Source organism: Phoenix dactylifera, chromosome 3, assembly GCF_051530095.1.
Source record: "Phoenix dactylifera cultivar Ajwa chromosome 3, Ajwa_hap1_PhDact_Kaust_v1.1, whole genome shotgun sequence".
In the NCBI taxonomy this organism is placed as follows: Eukaryota; Viridiplantae; Streptophyta; class Magnoliopsida; order Arecales; family Arecaceae; genus Phoenix; species Phoenix dactylifera.
This window is the reverse complement of record NC_143192.1, coordinates 35,226,891-35,248,595: the sequence shown is the minus strand read 5'-3', so window position 1 is coordinate 35,248,595 and position 21,705 is coordinate 35,226,891. Positions and strand designations below refer to the sequence as shown.

General features: G+C 38.8%; 2 protein-coding genes across 9 annotated transcripts; one reads left to right on the top strand and one right to left on the bottom strand.

Annotated features, from left to right (window-relative positions):
• Positions 1-534: 534 nt before the first annotated feature.
• On the top strand, positions 535-18,123 carry LOC103696858 (OVARIAN TUMOR DOMAIN-containing deubiquitinating enzyme 12-like). 8 transcript variants are annotated; one of them, XM_088718120.2, is made up of 14 exons: positions 536-704; positions 7,575-7,631; positions 7,713-7,767; positions 7,870-8,060; positions 8,177-8,334; positions 9,156-9,229; positions 10,726-10,780; positions 11,536-11,610; positions 11,751-11,824; positions 11,906-11,954; positions 14,429-14,513; positions 16,969-17,025; positions 17,688-17,721; positions 17,806-18,123. In XM_088718120.2, exons 3-14 carry the CDS (start codon positions 7,733-7,735, stop codon positions 17,843-17,845), a joined length of 927 nt encoding a protein of 308 aa, XP_088574246.1. In that variant the 5' UTR covers positions 536-704; positions 7,575-7,631; positions 7,713-7,732; the 3' UTR covers positions 17,846-18,123. The 8 variants fall into 8 exon arrangements, 6 of the variants coding, with proteins under 6 accessions (XP_088574241.1, XP_088574244.1, XP_088574246.1 ...); XM_088718115.2 differs by having other exon boundaries at positions 535-704; positions 7,713-8,060; positions 14,390-14,513; XM_088718116.2 differs by having other exon boundaries at positions 538-704; positions 7,713-8,060.
• A 647-nt stretch (positions 18,124-18,770) lies between these two features.
• Positions 18,771-19,938, bottom strand: LOC103696859 (TCP family transcription factor). Its single transcript, XM_008778580.6, has one exon. The coding sequence runs from the start codon at positions 19,650-19,652 to the stop codon at positions 18,999-19,001; it is 654 nt and encodes a 217-aa protein (XP_008776802.4). The 5' UTR covers positions 19,653-19,938; the 3' UTR covers positions 18,771-18,998.
• Between the last annotated feature and the right edge of the window lie 1,767 nt (positions 19,939-21,705).

Here is a 21,705-nt window from a genome sequence, read left to right as displayed (position 1 = left end):
AGCAATCACCAACCATCCAGTCACCATTCGATGGTTCCAGTATTCCATTCGAGATACACCATGAACGGATACCTGATTTGCCGCCCCACTTGGAAACTCTTTCCCTGCTGTCACGTCATCAAATTGCGCGAATCTCCATTCGCGAGGCATTACTGACGTACACGCGTGCAAAGAAACTAACGGCGGAATTCTCTGCCGCCATCCCAACTAACGGCCGGATCACGCGGAGACGGGCGAGATTACGGCGAAGCCGTGGGGTCAGGGCCGGTGGAGGACGGACGGGACGTACGGGCGGCGTGGGATTCAAAAAAGGTGAGCGGCCGCGCCGCTTAAACGCCCCGTGGCGTCCGCGATATTCCCCGCTCCCCCCAGCTCCCTCTTATGGGAACTACGCGCACCCAGCAAACCCTGGCCAATAATGAACCACCACGTGCGCGAAATCCTCTGGCTTCGAACACGTGGCGTTGTTTTTCTGACTGGTTTGGGTGCGCGGAGTGCGTGGGTCGGGAACCTAAAGTCTTCTCGGCCTTGCGGTTATCCCTCTCATAGTCTCATACTTATCGTTGTTCTTTCGTCCTGTCTCCGAGTGGCGTCTCCTCGAAACCGGTTCCATTTCTCCTCCCGTTTGAAGAAACCAGACCCCCGCTTTCTCTTTCTTTCTCCCCGTCGCTGCCGCCTTCGACGTCAGATTGCCTACATCCGAAGTAAGTTGGTTTTCCGATCGGGGAGAGCTTTATGGATTCTCTTCTGTGCTTTTTATGGGATTGGAATGTCGACTTTGGCTTCTTTTAAGCAAAATACGATTGTTTGATGGTTTGGGGTTGATTTTCTTTCTGGATTACATGTGTAGTGTCTTTGGATCGATTTCTTTTATCTTTTGCGGTTGTTTCAGTTTCTTTGATTTGATGTGATGAATTTCTGCGCTATTATGTTGGAATGGATTCGTTATAGTTTTCTTGTTTGTCTTTTAGGTTTCTGATGCGGTTCTTGCAATTAGGTTATGATTTTTTCACTTCCAGATCCGTTTCTTTTGAAAAGATGGCGATAAAATTGATTAATTTAATGGATTTCTTGACCTATGATGTGAATCGTTCCAGAATTGATAAATATCGAGTTCTTTACCCCAAACGATTTTGGTAATCTAAATCTTGGAACTATAATGTTTAATCTCGTCCGCCCATGATTTTGTAGAAGTTCCATCAGTGCAGATAATTTGAAACCTTTGCAGGAAAATATTTTCTGTTTATACACACTAATCTCTCAATTGATTTCGGTTTTGAACAAAAAAACCGTTTGAGATAAGGGCCGCAGATTTATGTGCCAACGAAATTGAATTGGCATGCAATGTGTTAGTGATCTTCCTGTCCCTGATAGGTCTCTGGCTCGATTCAGAAAAAGGATGAACTAAAGTTACCCCCTTTTTGGATAAGAAATTAGGTTTTTGGCTTGGGCTTGATTTAAGTTGTGTGTGATTTATGATGACTTAGAATGTGAGAGTTCATCTGGCATTTCTTCAGTTAGAGTGGATCCAGCTGAAACTCTGAGGTAGTTCAGCAGGCTGATCACTTTGGAAAAAAGTCCGAACAGGTGCAATCTTTGACAGCAGGTCTGGAAGTTTGCTTGTAGTATTGTTGATCTTACCTTTTGTTCTATTTACATGTACTACTTGGGGTTTGAGATAGGTTGGGTAGGTTATTCATATTCCTTGATTACCTAGCTAATGTTACTAATGGACCTGATTGGCTGGTTTCAATGCGTTTCAGTGGCAAGTGGTGTAAGCTGTGAGGTCCATGCTACGAATTTGGATGGTTTAAGAAAAAAATGGACCCTTTCATGTTTTTTTTTTTTTATCTTCTTTATCTTCTTTTTTAACTTTGAAAGTTTTCTTCTAAGAACAAAACTTCCCTTTAGCCAGCAAAGAACACAATTCTCTATTGCGAATCTTTAATTCTAAATAATGTTCTTACAAAGCTGGGATCATTATGGATTAAAGATTGAAATTCATTCAAGAATTTAGAATTAATGAAAAGTTGGAGTAAGTTGGGACTGTGTCATAGATAAAAAAATAGATAAATTAGTAGATGAATACAGAATTGGGAGAAATTTAGGAATAATAGTTGGTTCTTCTGTAATTCTTGTCTATGACCCATTACATTGGTCCTTTTTTTTTAATCTTAATTCCACCCACTTTGATATCTCTTCATAATATTCTCCAGTGATGATTAGGAGTTTACCAAAAGAAAGATTCAACATGTTAGTAATTTGTTTTTTTTTTCAGAGATAACTACTTTTTAATTTTAGTAGTTTTATAATAATAACTACAAATTAGAGGTATGATTTTAGCCAAATTTGTAGGTTAGTTATAAGTTTCCAAGATACATTTTCTTGTGTCAGTTATTTCACCAGGGCTTTGTGATGAAGCCTTTAATATACTTTTTGTTACTCTTTTTTTCCCTCCAGGGAGGGGAAAATGTCCTTATAGTGATGACATCAATGTGGAATTTTACACTCCGATATAGTGAAAATCAACACGGAGAGGTGGTTGATTACTTAGTTGTCCTATACATGAGTGATGGTGAAATTCTAATGTACATGAGATCAATGGCAAGATATGCTATTTTATACTCAATATAGATTTTTTTTTTGTGGAGGGTGGTGGTGGTTGTGGGGGGGGGGGTTTGCACTGAGTGGGGGAGGGGGCTTAGCATTGCGCATACAGTATTTGATGGAGAGAGAAGCTTGAGGCAGAAAAATACTGTATTGAGGATCATTGTCCAGTTTTGAGCATAACTTCTTCTATGGATTGTCTTATTTCTTAATGTTTGATTGTAATATGTAAACAGAAATCTCCATGAATTTCTTTCTAAATAGATCCATAGTTGAGTGGAAGGGGAAGCTATTTTGCATCTCTCAGAAATCTCCACTTCGAATTTCATAACTTAAATAAGAATCAAGGTAAACCCATGCAATTGGGCCTACTAATTTGACATGTTATTGAATAAGGAATAATTTGCACATCCCAAAAAATGTGGTAGTTATTGAAAAATAAAACCTGATTATAATTAGGGTTACGCTATGATGTATTTTTATTTTATATTGTCAAAAAATTTCTTTTTCATTCTTTTTAGCAGGGTAAAATTGGAAAACTCTTTCTAGCCACTTTAACTGGTTAGACTTGGAAATCAAAAAGGGTCAGGCAATCAGATACATACAATGGGTGGAGGAGAAGATAGATTTGATGTCTGTGGATCACAGAGAAGGTGGGCGAGATCCATTATTATGGTTGTATGAAGGGGAATGTGGTTGATGTCGAGAGAAATGGCAGCAATGGCCCTCATCTAAATTTTTGACCTAGGGCCACTGGTTGCTCATCCTAGATAGCCCTTCCATGTGGTTTTATTATAGTGTTTGTCAGTTGCATGTGGAGTTAAAGCTAACTATTGTCAGTTGAATGTGACCAAAAGTGGCTTATCATTTAGTAATGATTGACTATTATTATATAATAAAAGATATTGTATGAAACCTTTGGAGCATGACAACAAATGCTTTATAATTAATATTCCATCCATTTTAAGCTTTCTTTTATGACTGGATGTCGACACAAGTCCTAGAGCTTTTCTATTTGGTTGGGATGGGAAATTCCATTTTGGTCAAACTAGGGTTAATCCAAGGGACTATCAAAAAACGTGCTTGATTATAGTTGAACCTATTGGCTAATATTGGAAAGATGTAATGTAGTTTATGTCTAGATGATGAAATGGTGATTAATGAGAAGAGAGTAACATTAAATATTAAATTGGGTTTTTGTTATAGGACAATGACATGAACATCGTTACAACTATGTGGTGCAATTTCAATTGAGCAGAAAGTGAAAACAAGGACCGATTCTTCCATGGTATTATCATTATCTTGGATCTGCTATTAAAAACATAGAGATTGAAAGAAAAAGATGGGTATTTATGTAATAGAATATTAGTGAATGGGTTCTTTTAGAATTTTTTTAGGGTATCATTGACATTTCCATGTCGTGGGTAATTTTTTCACGGGAAGATTTCCATCTCGATTTGTCTTGATCCGTCTTGTGTTGTACCGGAATGGAGAGAAACTAGGTCATAGGATGGGATACATTTGAGACCTGCGTCTTTCCAGATCGGGTTGTCTTGGTCGGGCTTGGCATTCGAGGACATTTTTCTTTTGGACTGATTCAAGGCCACCACATTACCATCTTGGTAACATACCAACCCAGCTCCAAACAGGGAGGAGCTCTAATACTAGGACTTGAACCCTTGGTTAATGCTTCATGGCAAAATTTGAAAAAGGTTGGGACGGGCATTGAACCATAAAAAGGGTATAAAGAAAGATAATGTAAGAAACTAAAATAAAATGGATTTGAAAGAAAAGGTTAGAAAAGGAAAAAAAAGGAAATTATTTTAGTTTTAGTTAGGTTTTCATATTGGCCAAGGTCATAGTATGTATTGGTATCAAGCCCTCTCAATATGGTATATGGACAATCTTAGCCCCTATTATTTCAATTGATACAAACCAACAAATCTCCGAATATTGATCAATACTGTATCGCTTGATTAGCTAATATTTTCCAATTACTATTTTACTTCCTTAAATAGATGTCACTATTAATAAATTTTAAAACCAATACTTTAAAATAATCGCTAATCATAAATTTTCCTTAAAACAGCTGGGATATCAGAAAATTCCAGAACTTTCTAGATTTTCGCACCTTCCACCTCCATTGAGATAAGCCGAGATCTTGGTTCATCTTAGCCTTGGTCATCCACTGAGATAACCAATATCTTAGCTTTTAAAAATTCCGATTTTAGAGAGAAGATTCATAAAAAAGAGAGATAAAAACATTTTTGGGATGAAGTGAAAGTAATAATGGAATATATTTGAGAGAAGATTATATTATTCAGAGTGAGGACATAACAATTAAGAGTACTTATTTTTTGGAAAAAATCCAAAGATTAATATATGGCTCCTGAAGAGAGGTCTTATCTCTTGAAAGATTTTGAAGAGTAAATGCTTTCATGCACAATAACAAATAAAGAATCAGAGTTAGAAACCAAATTATCCTCGGGATGATAGATGGGGCAATTCAAGTAAGATCTAGTGTAGATCTAACTTTTTATTCACTCGTGGGATCTAGGCTATTGGAGTTGGGGGGGCCACGAAGCTCCTTTCTTCTTGAGAATTCATACATCTTTTATCATTGTATGAACATCTATCTCTCAAGCATAGGTTTAGGTTCGGTCTAAATGAGAAAAATTGAGCATCTAACAATCCATCTTCATAGACCAAGAACTGCAAGATCGCCCCTTTCATTTTATTTTGGGGTGATGAAGGGATCGGACCATTTGAACCTCTTTTCATGCTTTTTCTCTGAGGTCTGGAGAAAGCAACAATCAATAGGATTTTCTAGCCCTCTCTTTTCGAAAGAAAAAAATGTGAAATTCTTTTTCCTTTTGGTAAGGACCACAAGATTGGATCTAGCTATAAGAAGAATGCTTGGAAGAATGGGATGTGTCTATTTATCTATCCTATCTATCTCTTCACTCGAAATGGGAATAGGTTTGAAAAAAGATTAATAGTGTCTAGATTGGGCTAAGAGTGTATTTTAGTACTTTCTTTTTTTCTTCCCATAGTAGTTATTTTACAAAGGCTTGCCATGATAAGGGAGAAGGGGAACAAGCACACTTGAAGAGTGCAGTACAATGAAGAGTTATATACTATGTTCAGGAAGGATGAATTGCTCCCAAATAAGAATCTATTACTTCTCTCCCATTTGTTTGGATTGTAGGTGAAATCATTTAGTTCACGAGCAAGGTTTCTAGTTCAAGTCCAAGATAGCCTAGCAGCACCAGCGAAAAGAATAGAAGAACCATCTAGCTCTTTCATGCATACTCCACTTGCTCGAGGGATATAGCTCAGTTGGTAGAGCTCTGCTCTTGCAATTGGGTTGTTGTAATTACGGGTTGGATATCTTGTTATCTAGGTGGTAATGATAGTATCTTGTATCTGAACCGGTGCCTCACTTTTTCTAAGTAATGGGGAAGAGGATCAAAATATAACACTGAAAGACTTTACTAAGACAAAGATGGGCTGTCAAGAATGTAGAGGAGGTTGGTAGTTGGTCAAATCTATTATGGATCATGCATGGATAAATATTTGGTGCTAAAGGGTCGCTAAAATCACCCTCATACGGATGCACAGAAATTTATTACTATAACACATAAAAGTGTTTTGTTGGCATTTTGTATTTTCCCCTAAATTTATATCATTTTCTGCATCATATAAAAGTTATTTGTTTGCTTGATAATTGACTAGCTAGTCACTCAGTAGGTGGTAATGCTACCAAGCATTTACATACTTATAAGTTAAATATGTAACTCAATCATATTTAAATGTTTGAATAGTTTTCCCTGCATAACTTAGTGTTTCCTAAGTGAAAACATTCGCTGAGATATTAGATTTGGATCCTATATTGTCCTTTTTGTGACCTGCTAAGCTTGGATTAGATGAAGATTCTAATAGGATACAATTGGGTAAAATACTGTAGGAGTAGTTAAATCTTTCTCTTTATTTTGTACTTCTTAGCATTGGCTAAGTCCTAGGATACAATTGCAATATGTTGAGTTTAAAGAAATTCACTCACCAGTGGCAAGAATGCATACTCAATTCTTTTTCTTTATTTTATACTTCTTCTTAGCATGGACTATGTCCTTGGATACAATAGCAGTATTTCAAGTTTAAAGAAATTCACTAGTGGCGAGAATGCAAGGATCCACTCTTCTAAGTGATGGATAGGAAGACATGATGGGACTGATTATGGGACTTGTTAATGCTACTCCTATACTACTTGATGTTTAAACCTGATCTTTGGCTTGAAATGATAGCATAACCAATGCACCACATGCACATCATTCTGATTCTATCCTATACACTTGTCAGAGTTTTTATCTGGAAGCATAACAAAAGTAATTCTCCACCCTTGCTCTCAATTGCACTTTCAAACCATTAGGTGTAATTGTAGTCATTCAAAAGAACTATTATCTTTTTTTCATTTCAAAAGATAGCTGAAATTTTCCTTTTCATGCTATCCGATTGGTGAACTAATTCCTTTTCGTGCATATGATAAAGAAATTTTCCTATTTCAGCATTGAGCCAGTGACATACAAACTGAATTGAAGATGATCATAAGAATGTTATCTAAATAGGGATTTGGATTAACTTTTTCAGCATTGTGAAATATAATATATCTTTATAGTTATTTTTCTTAGCTGGATGATTATAATATATCTCAGTATTGGACCCCGTACCAGTTCCACATTAGCACAGTGTCAGTATAGTACGGCACAAAATTTTTTTGGCATACCGAATGTCGGTACACCACTCATACCAGGTATCGATACCGAACCGGTATGGTACGGTACGCTCTGTACCGCCTGATTCGAGCCAGTATGGTGTACCATGCTTGTAAATATTATCTGTGAGAAAAGAGTGGCATGCTCGTTTTTCTTTTCTCCTCTTGTGGTTGGTAATGTCATTATATATTTCAGGTGCTTTATCTTGTGACACTGTCTATTCAAAGGAAGAGCAATGGATAAAAATCCCCAGTATGATCAGTGAAATGATGAAAACATTCTATTATGGGAAGTCTATATTGAGATTTTCATTTGTCTAACACTATTCTGCAGGAAGCTTTTCTCTAGAGCTGATGATCATGTATGAACAAGATCCTGACGTCATTAGGTGGGGTCTCCATCTTCTTCAAGGTGACCCTGCTTCAAATTCTGAGTACTGTGGGACTGCTAATCAAAATGATGTCAGTGTTTATAATGGGAATTACACCAGGGAAAATGATTTTAGAGATGATGGTACTACTGTAGAGAATGATGAAATTATTGCACAAGCTCTTCAGGAAGAATTTTCACAAGTTGCTGTTGTGGAAGCATCTGGACCTTCACATGCAGGTGAAGAGAAGTTGCAAGCATCTGTCCTTTCACAAGATTGGTTTGGTCCAACTATAAGTAATTTTATTTCAGGTATACAGTTAGTAGGGACTATCTCTTTTATTATCCAATTATATAGACAAATTTCTGTTCCTCTTGCCTTTCTTTTGTATTGATCATCCATGTTTTTTTTTTTTGTTTTTATTTAGTGCCTCCTCCGGAAAGAGCAGAAGACATGGAAAGTTCATGTTCGAGCCCTGGAGAAAAGTTATATGATGGCGTCGAGTACTCAATAGAGCTTACAGATGATTTTTCTACCTTAGATGGTGAAGTAGGCAAGAGACTGAATCAGATGGTTCCTGTTCGTGTAAGTTCTACTGTACTCATGGAGTTTATAAATTTTCTTGAACTATTAAAATAACAAAAAAAGGGAAAAAAAAGATTTTTGGGCACTTTCCCAGTGAAACATTATCTAGGAGTTATATAAAACAGAGATTGGTGAGGGTGGAGAGTCCTGTAGTCCCTGGCTGGATTTTGTAAATTGCCTTCTGGGTTGGTTGCATTGTTGAGTAAGTATAAGCCACCTGATTTGATTGCATTGTTGAGTAAGTGGATAAGCCACCTAATTAAATGCCTAATTGCTCAGCCTGTTTCCTTGTGAATTTACATTAGACAGTGTCCAAGCATCCCTTGAAATTTAAAAGCTATCTGCTAAAAACAAGCAAATATCCCTTTTAGCCTCAGGCAACCAAACAATATTGAGAGCCTTTTGTTGCTTTCCTGGGATAGCAATTGTTACTTTGTCTGGCTGATATTTTCAGACTCAAACATGTGCAAATTGTTTGCATTTATTTTTATAAAATATCAACCTTAGAGAAACTGCACATGCATATTTTTACGTGCATAGATGTGCATCATGTAAGTTATTTAGGCTTTTTTTCTTGCTTGCTATACATACCAATTTTTAAGTTGGCAAATTACTTAATTTTCTGGTTATAACACAAAAAAATCTATGTGCATACTAGACAATTTTCACCAATTTTTTTCCTTCAACATTGTTTATTCTGTAAAGAGATGGTCTTTGTTGATAATATTGTTTGATTTATGCTGTATTTTTGCATTTCCTAAGAGCTGTTTAAAGATTTGCATGCTGAATTAGCAAATATTCTCTGAATTTCTTATGTGCAGCATGTCCCTAGAATTAATGGGGAAATTCCTTCTGCTGATGAAGCCACTACAGATCACCAAAGACTTCTTGATAGGTATGGCATCCAGCAGTTCTCTCTTCAACTTTCTTCACGCGCTGCTTGTATGTGCTGCTGTTAGCTTTTGTTCTGAAAACATCATATAAAGATTCTAGGGCAAGCTCCCCCCTCCCCCAACCACCTGACTTTCTCACAAGTATTCAGAGTCAATCTCATTAAGTGCTAAAGCATCCTTCAGGTTATTTGCGTCTCTGGTAGATGTTAAAGTGGGATTAAAAAATTAGGGTGGTTCGAAGGCTTGGTTAGGTGGTTGGTTTGATAATCTAAGATGACTAGGAATTTGTGGTTTTCAAGAGAATTGGTATAAAAACTTTATTCTTATAAATTAAAGTCAATACAGGACCAAAGCATGCTTTCCAATAAAGTAAAATAAGAAAAAAATTGGTGGTAGCTGTTCAGTTCATCAGTTGATTACAGCTTGCTGTTAGGTTAGAGATTGTAGCAGAAATTGATGCTTATAATGTAACTTAAAAAGAGGGGCCTGACATGCCCATTTTGCTCGATGTTTCTGTTGCAGCATAACAACATCCCAAGTTGGTTTAATTCCAACTTGCCTTAGGCGGATTATTATTTAACTCCTAGATGGGCTTGCTTTAAAATATCGAGTGAGCAGCTTGTAAAGCTGGCCCTTTAAGCTATAAGGGGCTAATTGTCAAATCAGTCCTGCTGCTTTTAGCAAATTTGAATGTCATTGAGAACTCATAATTTGAAGAATTCCAATTTGTTCATAGAGACGAGCACCATACATTTATTCAGGTTATTGACTCAGTCATAAGCATTTCAACCGAAGCTTTTGCATCACCTAGGGAGAATAACATGTTGATTTGGCAATAGAATGTCGTTTGACGGACCAGTTAAACTACCAGAAGCAAGTGCCCTTAAGCCAACTATAAACTCAAAAATTGTTTCCAGAGGTCAGTTTAAATATATTAATCGTAAGCAGTCTGGGATGGATACAGCCTTTTACTTAAATATGGAACATAAAGTACATTGAAGTCATAGCATTTCATAAGAAGTGTATTCATGGTGCTAATACTAATAACCAATGTGGTGGATGGTGATAATGTACAGTTTGGCCCTCATTTAATTGCCACTTCAAACACAACCACTAAAACCTATCCAATTCAACTACAAGTACTACTAGAATGAAAAGTAAAAATGATAATTTATTCATAATATACTAGATGAATGATGAAAATCCAGAGACCAAGGTCGACAGCTTTATTTTTGTGCCTAGGGATTGCGAGAGATGTACCAATTACAATAGCATTTCCTTTTTCATCATTGGATTTCCCATCAGAACAAATATTTCTCCCATTTAATTCAGAGGATATCTTTTATAAGTATTTACTTCATTTTAACTCACAGTTCTATCAGTCGGCATGATGCTTATGTCTTCTAAATTTTGTTGTTACTTGGAAATTTTTATAGGTTTGTATTTTTTTTTTTTTTGTAATGCATTAGTGATGGGGAAATGATGCTTACATGTGTAGGTTGAAGTTATATGATTTGGTTGAACTTAAGGTTCAAGGAGATGGTAATTGTCAGGTAAGTTACTTGACAAGCTTTTTGCTTGTTTTGTTTATTTATTGTATTGTTTAAGATTTCATTTTATGCCCAGTCCTACAAAGATGTGATATCGTAATTCATAGTCTGCCTTAATGATGAAATTAGCTTATGACTTAATTGGCCTTTCTACTCAACTTAAAAAGAGTAGGGGCCTAATGTCTTTTCTGGATTCTCATGTAATTCAGTCCTACATATGTACTTGCTGGATGTGGTGTACAGTCACTATATTTTTTTTTAGGCTGGCTAGCTAAGTTTGCTACGACCATCATAATCATTATTTAAGATTTAAGCCTTCTCTCATCCAATAATGGCAGTTTTCTATGAAGCAAAATTAGAACTCAACACGGCTCCTTGGAAGGATTTTCCTAGTTATTCTATAACCTGTTAACTTATAATTCACCCTTTATGAATTGGTGACAAATCCCTTGAAATTGAAAGTTTAGATAAAGGAACGTGCCATGAAACCTAGAAAGCCAGTTAACAGGTAGGAAGATTTGCTGCAATGTTTAGACTCTTGCAGTCTAGAGCTATCTTTTATAGTTGCCCTAGTCTTCTAATCAGTATTGGGTATAAAATGTGATATAGGGAATTGTGTTCATTTTTGAGTCAGCAAATATGTTCCATTCATTCGTGTTAGTAACATGTTCCTTTTAAGTTATCTCTGAAGTTTTCTATAACTAAACTAGTTCCATTTATCATTGAATTGAACACTCTTGAATTCTCTATCTTTCCAGTTCCGAGCACTATCTGATCAGTTCTACCGTTCTACTGAGCACCACAAGTTTGTGAGACAACAAGTTGTCAATCAGGTGAGCCGACTTCCTACTGATTTTATTTTTATCCTTTTGTAGTTTTATTATCATTGTATCATTGTCATGATGATTCCTGTTCTTGGTTTTAATGCTTCATATCATGTTCTGATAACTTTCCCTTTTTTAATGATCCTCAGCTAAAATCTCATCCTGAGATTTATGATGGATATGTTCCAATGGCCTATGATGAGTATCTGAAAAAGATGTCCAAGTATGGTTTCCCTCGTTTAGCTTTTAGCATAACATAATTCTTATGTTTTTCTTTTCATCATTTTATATTGATGAAAAACAGGAATGGAGAATGGGGTGACCATGTCACATTACAGGCTGCTGCAGATTCGGTATGCTTAATGTTTCTCTGTGCTACTTTATATATCTTTTGTTTGTTCCTTTACTTGAAATTCATGTTTAATATAATTGTATCAAAGAGCATTTTTCACTTGAATGACTTCATTTCCAATTGTCATGCGGTTATTTGCAAAAGTTGATGATCTGGGTGGTCTTAAAAAATATCTAGATCCTCTCCAAGATTATGTATGATTTTTTGGAATAGGAAATTTTTGGGGGAGTGTCCCTTTTTTGGGAAGGCAGGAGGGACAAAGACCCACTTAGTTCCATAAATGAATAGAACCATTAGGATCTGCAAAGGCAATATACTTATGCTGGCTTGGAAATTGGCTACTCCAGTTTTTGTTCTCCTGGTTTGCTGCCCTGGTATCTGAAGCCAGCCTGCTGGCTGGATCCTCTCCTGGTAGATATATTTCACTTTAAAGGAAGCCAAAGAATATCCATTATGACTCATAGATCTAGTAGAATTAATAACATGTGATGGTCATCAAGTCTCCTAATCAAATCTTGGCTGTGTGGTACAACTAAGAGTCCAGCGAAAGGCCCTCTGAGTGATCTCTAAGCTGTTAGCACCTAGCAGTATGGATGAGCTCTTGATGTGGCAGGACCTAGCATAAAGGATCTGCCCCGTGGTTCCAAATGATGAAGCTGGGTTTTGCCAGCACTATTGTCATGGTGAAGGGCCTCCATCAAAGTTGACTTTGATTTCATCAGTTCGGCAAGGTAACCAAGTAAAAGGTAATGTTGATGCAAAGGGTATAGGATAGGTAATAGTTACTCTAGTAGACTGTTGGAGTCTCCATTGGGTTCATGTTGGGGCATCACCTTAGTAATCAACATGCTAGGGCTAGTCTGTGGGGTGGTATTCTCCTTTGGGCATTGTTTGTAGAAGAAAATTTCTCCATGAGAAAGTTTCTGAGTAGTGAGAAATTTTGTATGCAATCTTGCAAATGACTGCATGAATAAGATGCACTGTTGATTAATTTAAACTTAGTGCTTTTGAAGAGGTAAATTCATCGAGGCTGACTTTTGTCCGGGGTTAAAGTAGAAAAAAGATCAATTTAACTCGTCAAATACACTTTTGCAAGCCACTCTAACCCAAGGGGTAAAGTTAAGTACTTAAAAAAAGTGGAGGGCCTTTTTTTTTGTGAGAGAGATCGCTTTGGCTCCCTTGGGGAACGAGGGTGTTGAAGGTCCTTATTTTCCAGCTGCAATGACATCCTTATATGATCCATTTATTGTCTGTGTGGAATGTTGCATCTAAATTAATGCTTGTTAAATCTCTATCATCTAGTTTTATAAAAAATTAGAGAAAATCTAGATGCTGCCTGCTATTCCAGGCTCCTACCATCTGTCTACCAAGACAAATCATGACTGACATTTCTTCTCTAGTTGAAAATTCATCTCTTTGGAGATGATTTAGTTTTATATTGATATATTGTCATGCAAATTTCATGGATGTTCCATTTCAATGCAAAAGCTGGCAAATTATCTGGCCAGGTGGGAAACTTTTATAATGGAAAAATTCTGAAGAAAATAAAATTTGGACACAAACATGGAAAATACTTATTATACAGGGGGTATTGGCGAGCATATTATGCTCATATGGATGGACGGAAACGTGCAAGATATTATTAGTTAATATTTGCAGCTCAAGCTACATTACATATCAAAATAGTTGGGTTAAATGGCTAGAAAAGACAGTTATGATGTGTATTTAATGATTGTGGTTGTGATACATAGAGAAGGCAATTTTCTTCATATCTCTATTTTGAAGTCATGGTATGCTTAAATTTTTACAGGTGTTGGCAAGCATATCTATGATTGAGTAGCTGCCATACAAGGAAAAATCAATTTGCATTGCTTTCCAATATCTATCTGGTTGTTTCTTATGTTAATAGATACTGACAGAAGCATATTTCATAATTTCATAGAGTTTCTAGTGGAATGTAAATGGACTTCATCTATTTCCGGACATGAAAGAAAAAAAGAAGAGGTTATGTTGAATGATGGATATGATGTTGGTGGAATGTAGAAGGTCACGTCATACTGAGATGCATGGTATGCTGTACTGGCCGAAACTGAGAGGTGCAGGGCGTACCATACTATACCTTGGAACTGGGAGGTACGAGGCATACCATACTGTACCGGTACCCATTACGGATGTCGTACCGACACTCGGTGTGCTAAAAAAATTTTGTACCATACCGTACCGAAACTGTGCTAGTGTGGCACCGGTATGGGGTCCGGTATCGAGATGGTGAACCTTGCTTAGATGCCATGTTTTACTCATTACGCATCAATGATTGAATGGATATTAAGGATCTATTCTCTGTATATTTATTTTTTGCTTTTCACAGTTATCTCATGCATTTTTATTCAAAATATCATCATTGTCTAGTTATTCCATCTGGTTGATAAATTTCAGGACATTAGTGTAATGATTGTGATAATTGTGATTCTGCAGTATGGTGTTAGAATATTCATTCTAACATCATTCAAGGATACCTGCTACACTGAGATTCTGCCTAATGTTCAGAAGTCTAAACGAGGTACGCTTAAATTATTTTGTCAAACAATAAGATTACAATTTTTTAATTTTGTGTGACTTTGAGGAAACTTTCAGTCTTAGTAAATTAATTTTTAGATAGGAACAAATTTTGAACTAACATGTGCAGGTTTGGTCTCAGTAGATTAGTCTCCGGGTATAGTTTCTTGTTAGTCATATAACAATGTTGCCTCAGAGATGTGGCAATTTTATTTGGAAAATACTAACACACAGTATATGTTTATGGATTTTAGCCTTGCTCTTTTTGCATCAGCCTGCATATACGTTTTATGAAATTATGGGACTTTAACAGATTCATCATGATATGTTTTCTATTTTAGCATCACACTTCCACTACCTATGGCTATGACATAAAACTCATGAATAGACATGTTCTTGGTTCCTTGAGTGGAAGGTTTTTTCAGGGCAATTCATTGGTGCAGAGGCTCTATAAAATATGCCTTGTGAGACATGTACTGGAGTCTTTAGTAATGCCAACACATAAAAGTCTTTAGTAATGTCGACACATAATGATCTTATGGGGCTTCATGGGCTCATGGTTAGTGTGGTAGAAGCATATTTTATTCCATCCTGCACTATGTTATCTTGCATCATTTTGGAAGTACACTTACACATGGAGGGAAGGAAATTTATAGATTCTATGGAAACCAAGATTAGGAGAGAAAAGGACCAGGTGAGCTAGCTGAGTAATTTAGTCGTTTTTTTTCCTGTTGATAGACTTGGTTATATAAATACACACACATATGACTATGCTACACTTGAATGGAGCGAGCCCCAAATCCGGTCATCCTATTTACCGTCCGTTCAACGCAAATCGCAAAGAATCCAAAGCTCATGTTAGATGTTAACTATTGTCGTTCCAAAAAAAAAAAAAGAAAAAGAAAACTGAATAATTAATGGGACAGGATGGGATGTCCTGCCCACGTTTGTGTTTATCCCTTGGTACAGTCACCCACACGCTCTTCCGACCCTCTCCCTCTCGCTCTCACTCTCTTTGTTTTATCAGCTGCCGTGTTGTTCAACAAAAAAAAAGAGGAGTCATTAATTACCGAGACACACGACCATCTGGGGCTCTCTTTCCCCCCCGTTGGATGTCCACTCCATTAGACCCATCAGGTGACCCTCTGTTTCTGTTTATTTTTATGGTGATAAACAACACCGTAGACTAAGTGTTTATCCTAGAAAGTTTGTGTTTATTCTACGAGTAGTAAGTGTTTATTTCTAGAGAGGAATGCAGGAAGCTAGTGAACATTCATGTAGTTTTATGTTTATTACTCACTAGTTTTTGTTTACTCTGAGGAAGTTTGTGTTTATTTTGGACCACTTAGTGTTTACTCCCTCCAAACTTCCTGTTCATCCTCCAATGTTGCTATTTACTATGAGCCGGGTCGGGTCGAGATTCAATAAACCTAGACCCAACCCAAAAAATAGAATGGGTTCAATTTTAGGACCCGACCCAGCCCCGTAGGTCCTCCAATTCGGATCGGGTTGGGTCACGGGTCAACCCAACCCATTTGCAGCCTTAATGAGCCCTAACCTGATCGAGGGTGGGTAGTCGAGTTTTTATTTATTTCTGCAGTGTTTTGTTTATTGCTGCAGACTAGGAATTTATCTTGGGAGGTTTGTGTTTATTCTGGAGTGGATGGCCAATATAATGGACGTCCAGTGGGGGGAGAGAAATCTCAGATGGGCTTCGTTCCCAGTAATTAATGACTCCTTTTTCTTATGAATGATGTGATAGCTGCTGTAATGGAGAGAGTGCGAGAGAGCAAGCGAGAGAGAGAGAGAGAGAGAGGGAGAGGGTTGGAAGAGCATGTGGGTGACTGTACCGAGGGATGAGCATGGGCATGGGCAGCACATCCCTTCTCCCATTACTTATTTGTTTCTTCATTTTTTTTGGAATGACAGCAGGTAACAGCTAATGGGAGCTTTGGATTCCTTGCAATTTGCACTGAACGGATGGCAGACAGGCCAACTAGATTTGGGACTACTACACTCAAGTGCAGCATAGTCAATCTCATATATATATATATATATGGGTGTGTGTGTGTTGGGCTTTTTTTTTTTTCTTTTTTGGGGTGGGGGGTGGGGGGGGGGGGGGGGGGGGGGGGTGGATAAATGCAGCAGCTTCTATTGAATTACTCGTATGCATTAGAGTAAGTTCATGTTTCTAGGTCATGTTGGTTGCTGCCGTAGGGAGCTATATAAAAATTCTCTATCAAGCACTGATGGATGAGGTTTGACAATGGTTTGTTTTTTGGGTGGTTTGTTTTTCGGCTCACTTTTACCGCTGTTATTGACCTTCATTTGATACCCAGTAGTAACCAACTAATTCGTGCACTTTGGATAACTCAGATGCATGCTTAGGGAGCATGATTCTTTTCTTCTCTTCGTCTTCTGCTTCTAGTGCAGATCTAACGGCTGGTCCTTTTTTGCAGTTATTTTCTTGAGCTTTTGGGCTGAGGTGCACTACAACTCAATCTATCCTGAAGGAGGTAAGTCTGATTTCTCCATGCCTTCCTGTTGAGGCATCGTTCTTTGTATTTTCACTGACTTTTTTTTTATATGGAGCATGTTGGCAAGCAAATTTTTCACTCTTTGAGCATATATGTAGAGAATTGCTTGTAATTCCTAAACATAGTTCTGCCTTTCTAAAGTGGGCTGATGAGGAAGTGTAAGTGAGAATGGGCGTGCTAAGATCAGTAGGGCTATCATTGGTTGCTGTTTCTCAGAATCCTTTTGAATTACTCTTAGTTCCTCAAGATGAGGTGTACAATTTCTAACACTCGTGATTGAACTACATGAGTGACTTGTGTCTGCTTCCTGGCCCATTCTGGTTGCATATACAACCACATGTACTTGGCCTATTCATGACTCTTGGTCTCCAATAGCCCAGGCTACCAAAATGTTCCAGCCTTCCAACCCTAAAGCCTTCCTAAGGATCTTTATGAAATGATAATTTAGAATATGTTATTAAAATCCAAGCTGCGAGACAGAAGCATTACCACCTTGTTTGGTGTGGGATCTTGTCTAGGACAGCAATGAAGTCCATGCTGGTGGTCTGGTTGGGGAGTGGGGTTCACAGTGTCATGCTTAGACTGATTGCTTTCGAACGTAAGAAATTCTGGCCATTTATTGCTTGTTCTTCGATGTGCAGAGCTGCCAACATCAGAAAGCAAGAAGAAGAAAAGGTGGTGGCACTTCGGTAACATGCATTAGGATATAAGGCTTCTCATATGGCGGACTTGCGTTATTTGACTCGTTCTGTTTCCCAGGGGAATCCTCTTGGAGCAGTTGCCGTGTTCGCTGATGTAGTTGATCGAGCAAGCGCATGGCAGGAAAAGGAAGGAATATGTTTCACTTGCTGATTTGCATTAGTCCCATACATAGTTTCTCTCCATACTCCTAGGTCAAACTAATGATATTCGTTACATTTATACTGAAGGAAATGAAATTCAATTTATTCACCCCATTTTTTTGCTCTGCCCCCTTTTGAGATACAAGTAATGTTGATTTTATGTAAAGATGGCGGGCGGACAGAACAATTGCTCCTAACAAGACCGTATTAATAAATTGCTAATCTTTACTCTCTACATCCCACAACTGAATATTAGATTAGCATTTTCGCATATCTGTGCTAAGCAAATGCTAAGACTATGAAAGTGATTTCAGCGGCAATAGTCAGTAGCATTTTTTGTCCTTTTGGTGTGTTTCTGATAAATTCCAGCTCAATATCGTGCTTCCTATTGGAAATAAACTCGATATGGTTTCCAATTCCCGGGGAGCTTTCTGCACAGGAATGCATGTGGTTTCCCAAAGAGCCTTCTTCATACAAATGTATCATACTTTTTCATCATATCGTTCACTTTTGAAAATTATCAATAATTCTCTTGACATCACCTGAAAAATAAAAAAATTCAATATGATTTTCTTTTTCACTTTAAATCGGAAGCAAAATGAATTCTACGCCATGATGAATTGGGCCATCACATTCTTGTCATTGCTACCAATTCTTTATAATTCATTCTTCTGGGACCAGTTAAACCACTTATGCCATGAATGAAGGATCCGAGCAGGAGGACCCACTAAATCTATACTACCTGCTTTATACAGAGTACAGACTACTTTCCAACCCTCTAAAAACAGAGACACCAAATCCCATATTATTATCAAAGTTCGCAGGCATAATCTAAAACCAATCACATAATATGAAAGAAGTTATATAACTGAACATCGAATATTTAAAAGTATACATTATGTTTATTTTTTTGTAAGTAAAGAGAGACATCGTTCCAAGTCCTCGACCACCACACATGGAACACACTTTCTAGTTACTTCTCCTCTTTCTTCTTCTTTATACGGAACAAAAACCCTTATAACCCAATCAAAAAGAACCCAAACCGAAGAAGAAGAGATATAAAACAAAAGGGATCGACGAGAATCCTAAACCGTGACTCTGTCCCTGACCTCAGTTGTTGGTGTGATCTCGATGATCTTCCTCGTCGGCCGTCGACGGTCTCATCAGCATCGCGGTGTAGTACGGCATGTGCCGGTACTCCATCCCGGCGACGGCAGGAGAGGAGAAACCCAATCCCCCCATCGGAGCGCCGAACTCCATCCCGTTGACGGCGAAGAAACCGGCCGGGGTCGGCGGAGGAGGAGCCGTCATCGAGGAGGAAGACGGCGGCGGTGGCGGGGAGGGGGAGGAGGAGGAGGGAGGCGAGGCGGTGAAGGAGGGAAGGAAGGCGGAGGGGTGGGGGGCGATGCCCGAGCCGGTGGCGGCGATGATGGAGGCCTCGGCGTGGCGGAGGAGCCACTCGATGGTCTCGCCGTCGGTGCGGTGGCCGAGCTCGCGGGTAAGCTGGAAGATCCGGGCGGCGCAGAGGGCCGGCATCCGGACCCTCCTTCCCCGGCCGTTCACCTTCGTGTGGCGGTCCTTGCTGGCTGCCGGCGCCGCCGCTACGGCTGACGACGCAGGCGAGGAGGCGGCGCTTCGCTTGGGGGCCTTGCGCCGCCTCTCGTGGGCGTCATCGCGTCGTTGTGGGGGCGAAGGGGCAAGGGGGGTATGGGAGGCGGAGGGAGCGGAAGGGGTGGGTTTATAGAGTATTAGCTCGGACGCCATCGCTTGGTATCAGATAGAGGGAGAGAGAGGGAGAGAGAGGTGGGGTCGGGTTATGGGGTTTTTAGGGTTTTTAAAGGTGAAGAAGAAAAGGCGAGGAGGAGTTTGGACTTGGGACCGAGTGGTATGGCAGGGGTTGGATTCGGGAATTAGGGTTTGAGGGAATTATTGGATTTGACGGGTGGTGCGACGATGGATTCTATGCTACTTTTGGAAAGCCGCCGTGGGTGAAGTCGGTTTTATTAGAGTTTTGGACTTTGGGTGGGAACCGGGGAGGGTACTCGGGAGGTCGAAAGTACTTCTGCCACACCGTCTCCGATTTCTGTCGGCTTCCACACCGCGCACTGGATTGGATTCGTGCATGTATCGCAAAGAAATAAAAAAGTGTGCAAGTTTAGCTCAATCTTGGGCTGGGTCACTAGCCCAAGTTCCAACTACCTTGGAACAAATCAATAAATGCTCGGATCGAGCCAAGCCCAAATACAAACACCAAGACTGGGTTAGGATGAGGGAAAAGTTGCCTAATTAGTCGCAACTTAGAGGTGTGATGAATTCTTAGTGGTGATATGAGGATAGTCTTTACATATCACAATTTTACAAGAATGTGTTAATTGTCGATTGGGTCAATTGGTTAAGCTTGAGTTTGATGGAGGTCATGTGTTCGAATCCCTCCGGTACATGGTCTAGGCCGCATATGAAGGTGGGAGCAGGTTTAAGCCTGATGTTGATCAAAAGACCCAGTAAAGTTGCCAAATTTTAATGACAGCCAGAAAATGTGCATATAAAGATGTATGGGTTTGACGTAAAGGCTCGGAGGTAGCGCATGTAGGTGTCTAAGATCAGCACAAAGTATGCAAGGACGGCTCACGATCAACACACAACGCGTCTATGGCACAATGAGAAATCGTAGGGGTAGTACATGTACGTCGCAACCGTGCTGGGCCAAAAGTAGTGCTTCCCTATTTGACAGCATGGCAACGGAATGTCGACTTTGGTCTCCAGGACAAAGTGGCGGGCTTGGAGATGATATTTAACAAGCAATAAGTAGGCTGATGCAATTCAGAAAGGTTTTCTGATCCACAATCGAAGTGGTTAATGCGCATGATTAGGGTTTTATTACAGAATAAAAAATGAAAAATTAATGTTTGTGATGTAAAGTAAATATATCGCAACACCAGAATCCTAATGAATTCATGATGGGTCTCCCATATTTTACATGAGCAAAAATATCAAGTCACCCCAAAACTAGCATGAAGAGGAGCGAATCTGATAATCAGCGTTTTATAATTGTTTTTTCTTATTTTTTTGAGGCAAGCATTTTTGTAGATGCTGTGGGAATGTAGATTGATGTATTCTAGGCTTTTGGTTAAGGACACTTGCATCCCTCTCCTCTGCACTGCACATCTACGTATGTTCTCAAAGTTTTTGAAAGAAAATATTACATTTTTTTTTGGTTGAAAAAAAGAAAATTATGGTTTTCTTTTTCAAGCGGCGGATCAAGGGTAAGGGCCGTATCTCTCGCATATGAAAGAATGATTGATCTTCTTTTGCAACATTGTCCATTGGTTCGTGTAACCTAATGAATGTGTAGGTGGATGAATGAGGGAGTTTAAAGTGCTTTGAGAGTTGTGGGGGGCGTGATCCAATGGACACCACTTCAAAAGAAGATTCATCGTTCTTTGGCATGAAAGGTACAACCCCAACCTATAGATCAAATGTGAACACCAGAAATTGTATACTTTTGAATTGGATCACAATTTATCACTAGCTCTTTTTAGGGTATATTTCGCAAAATCCTGCAGGATCCAGCATGAAATTGGAAGAAGATTGAGTACGAGAAGGGGTGGAAAAAGGGAAGGGGAGTATGTAGGGAATGTGGGATGGAGACCTGCAGCCTCCCTACGCTCTCCCTCTCCTTCTCATGCTCTCTCTCGTCCTTCATTCTATCCATCTTGGATTCTACTAGACCCAGTAGGATGTTCCCAAATGGGCCCTTAAATTTAGAAGTATTTTAAATCCACACCGCGAATTTTGCATGAAAGACTCCCATGAAACC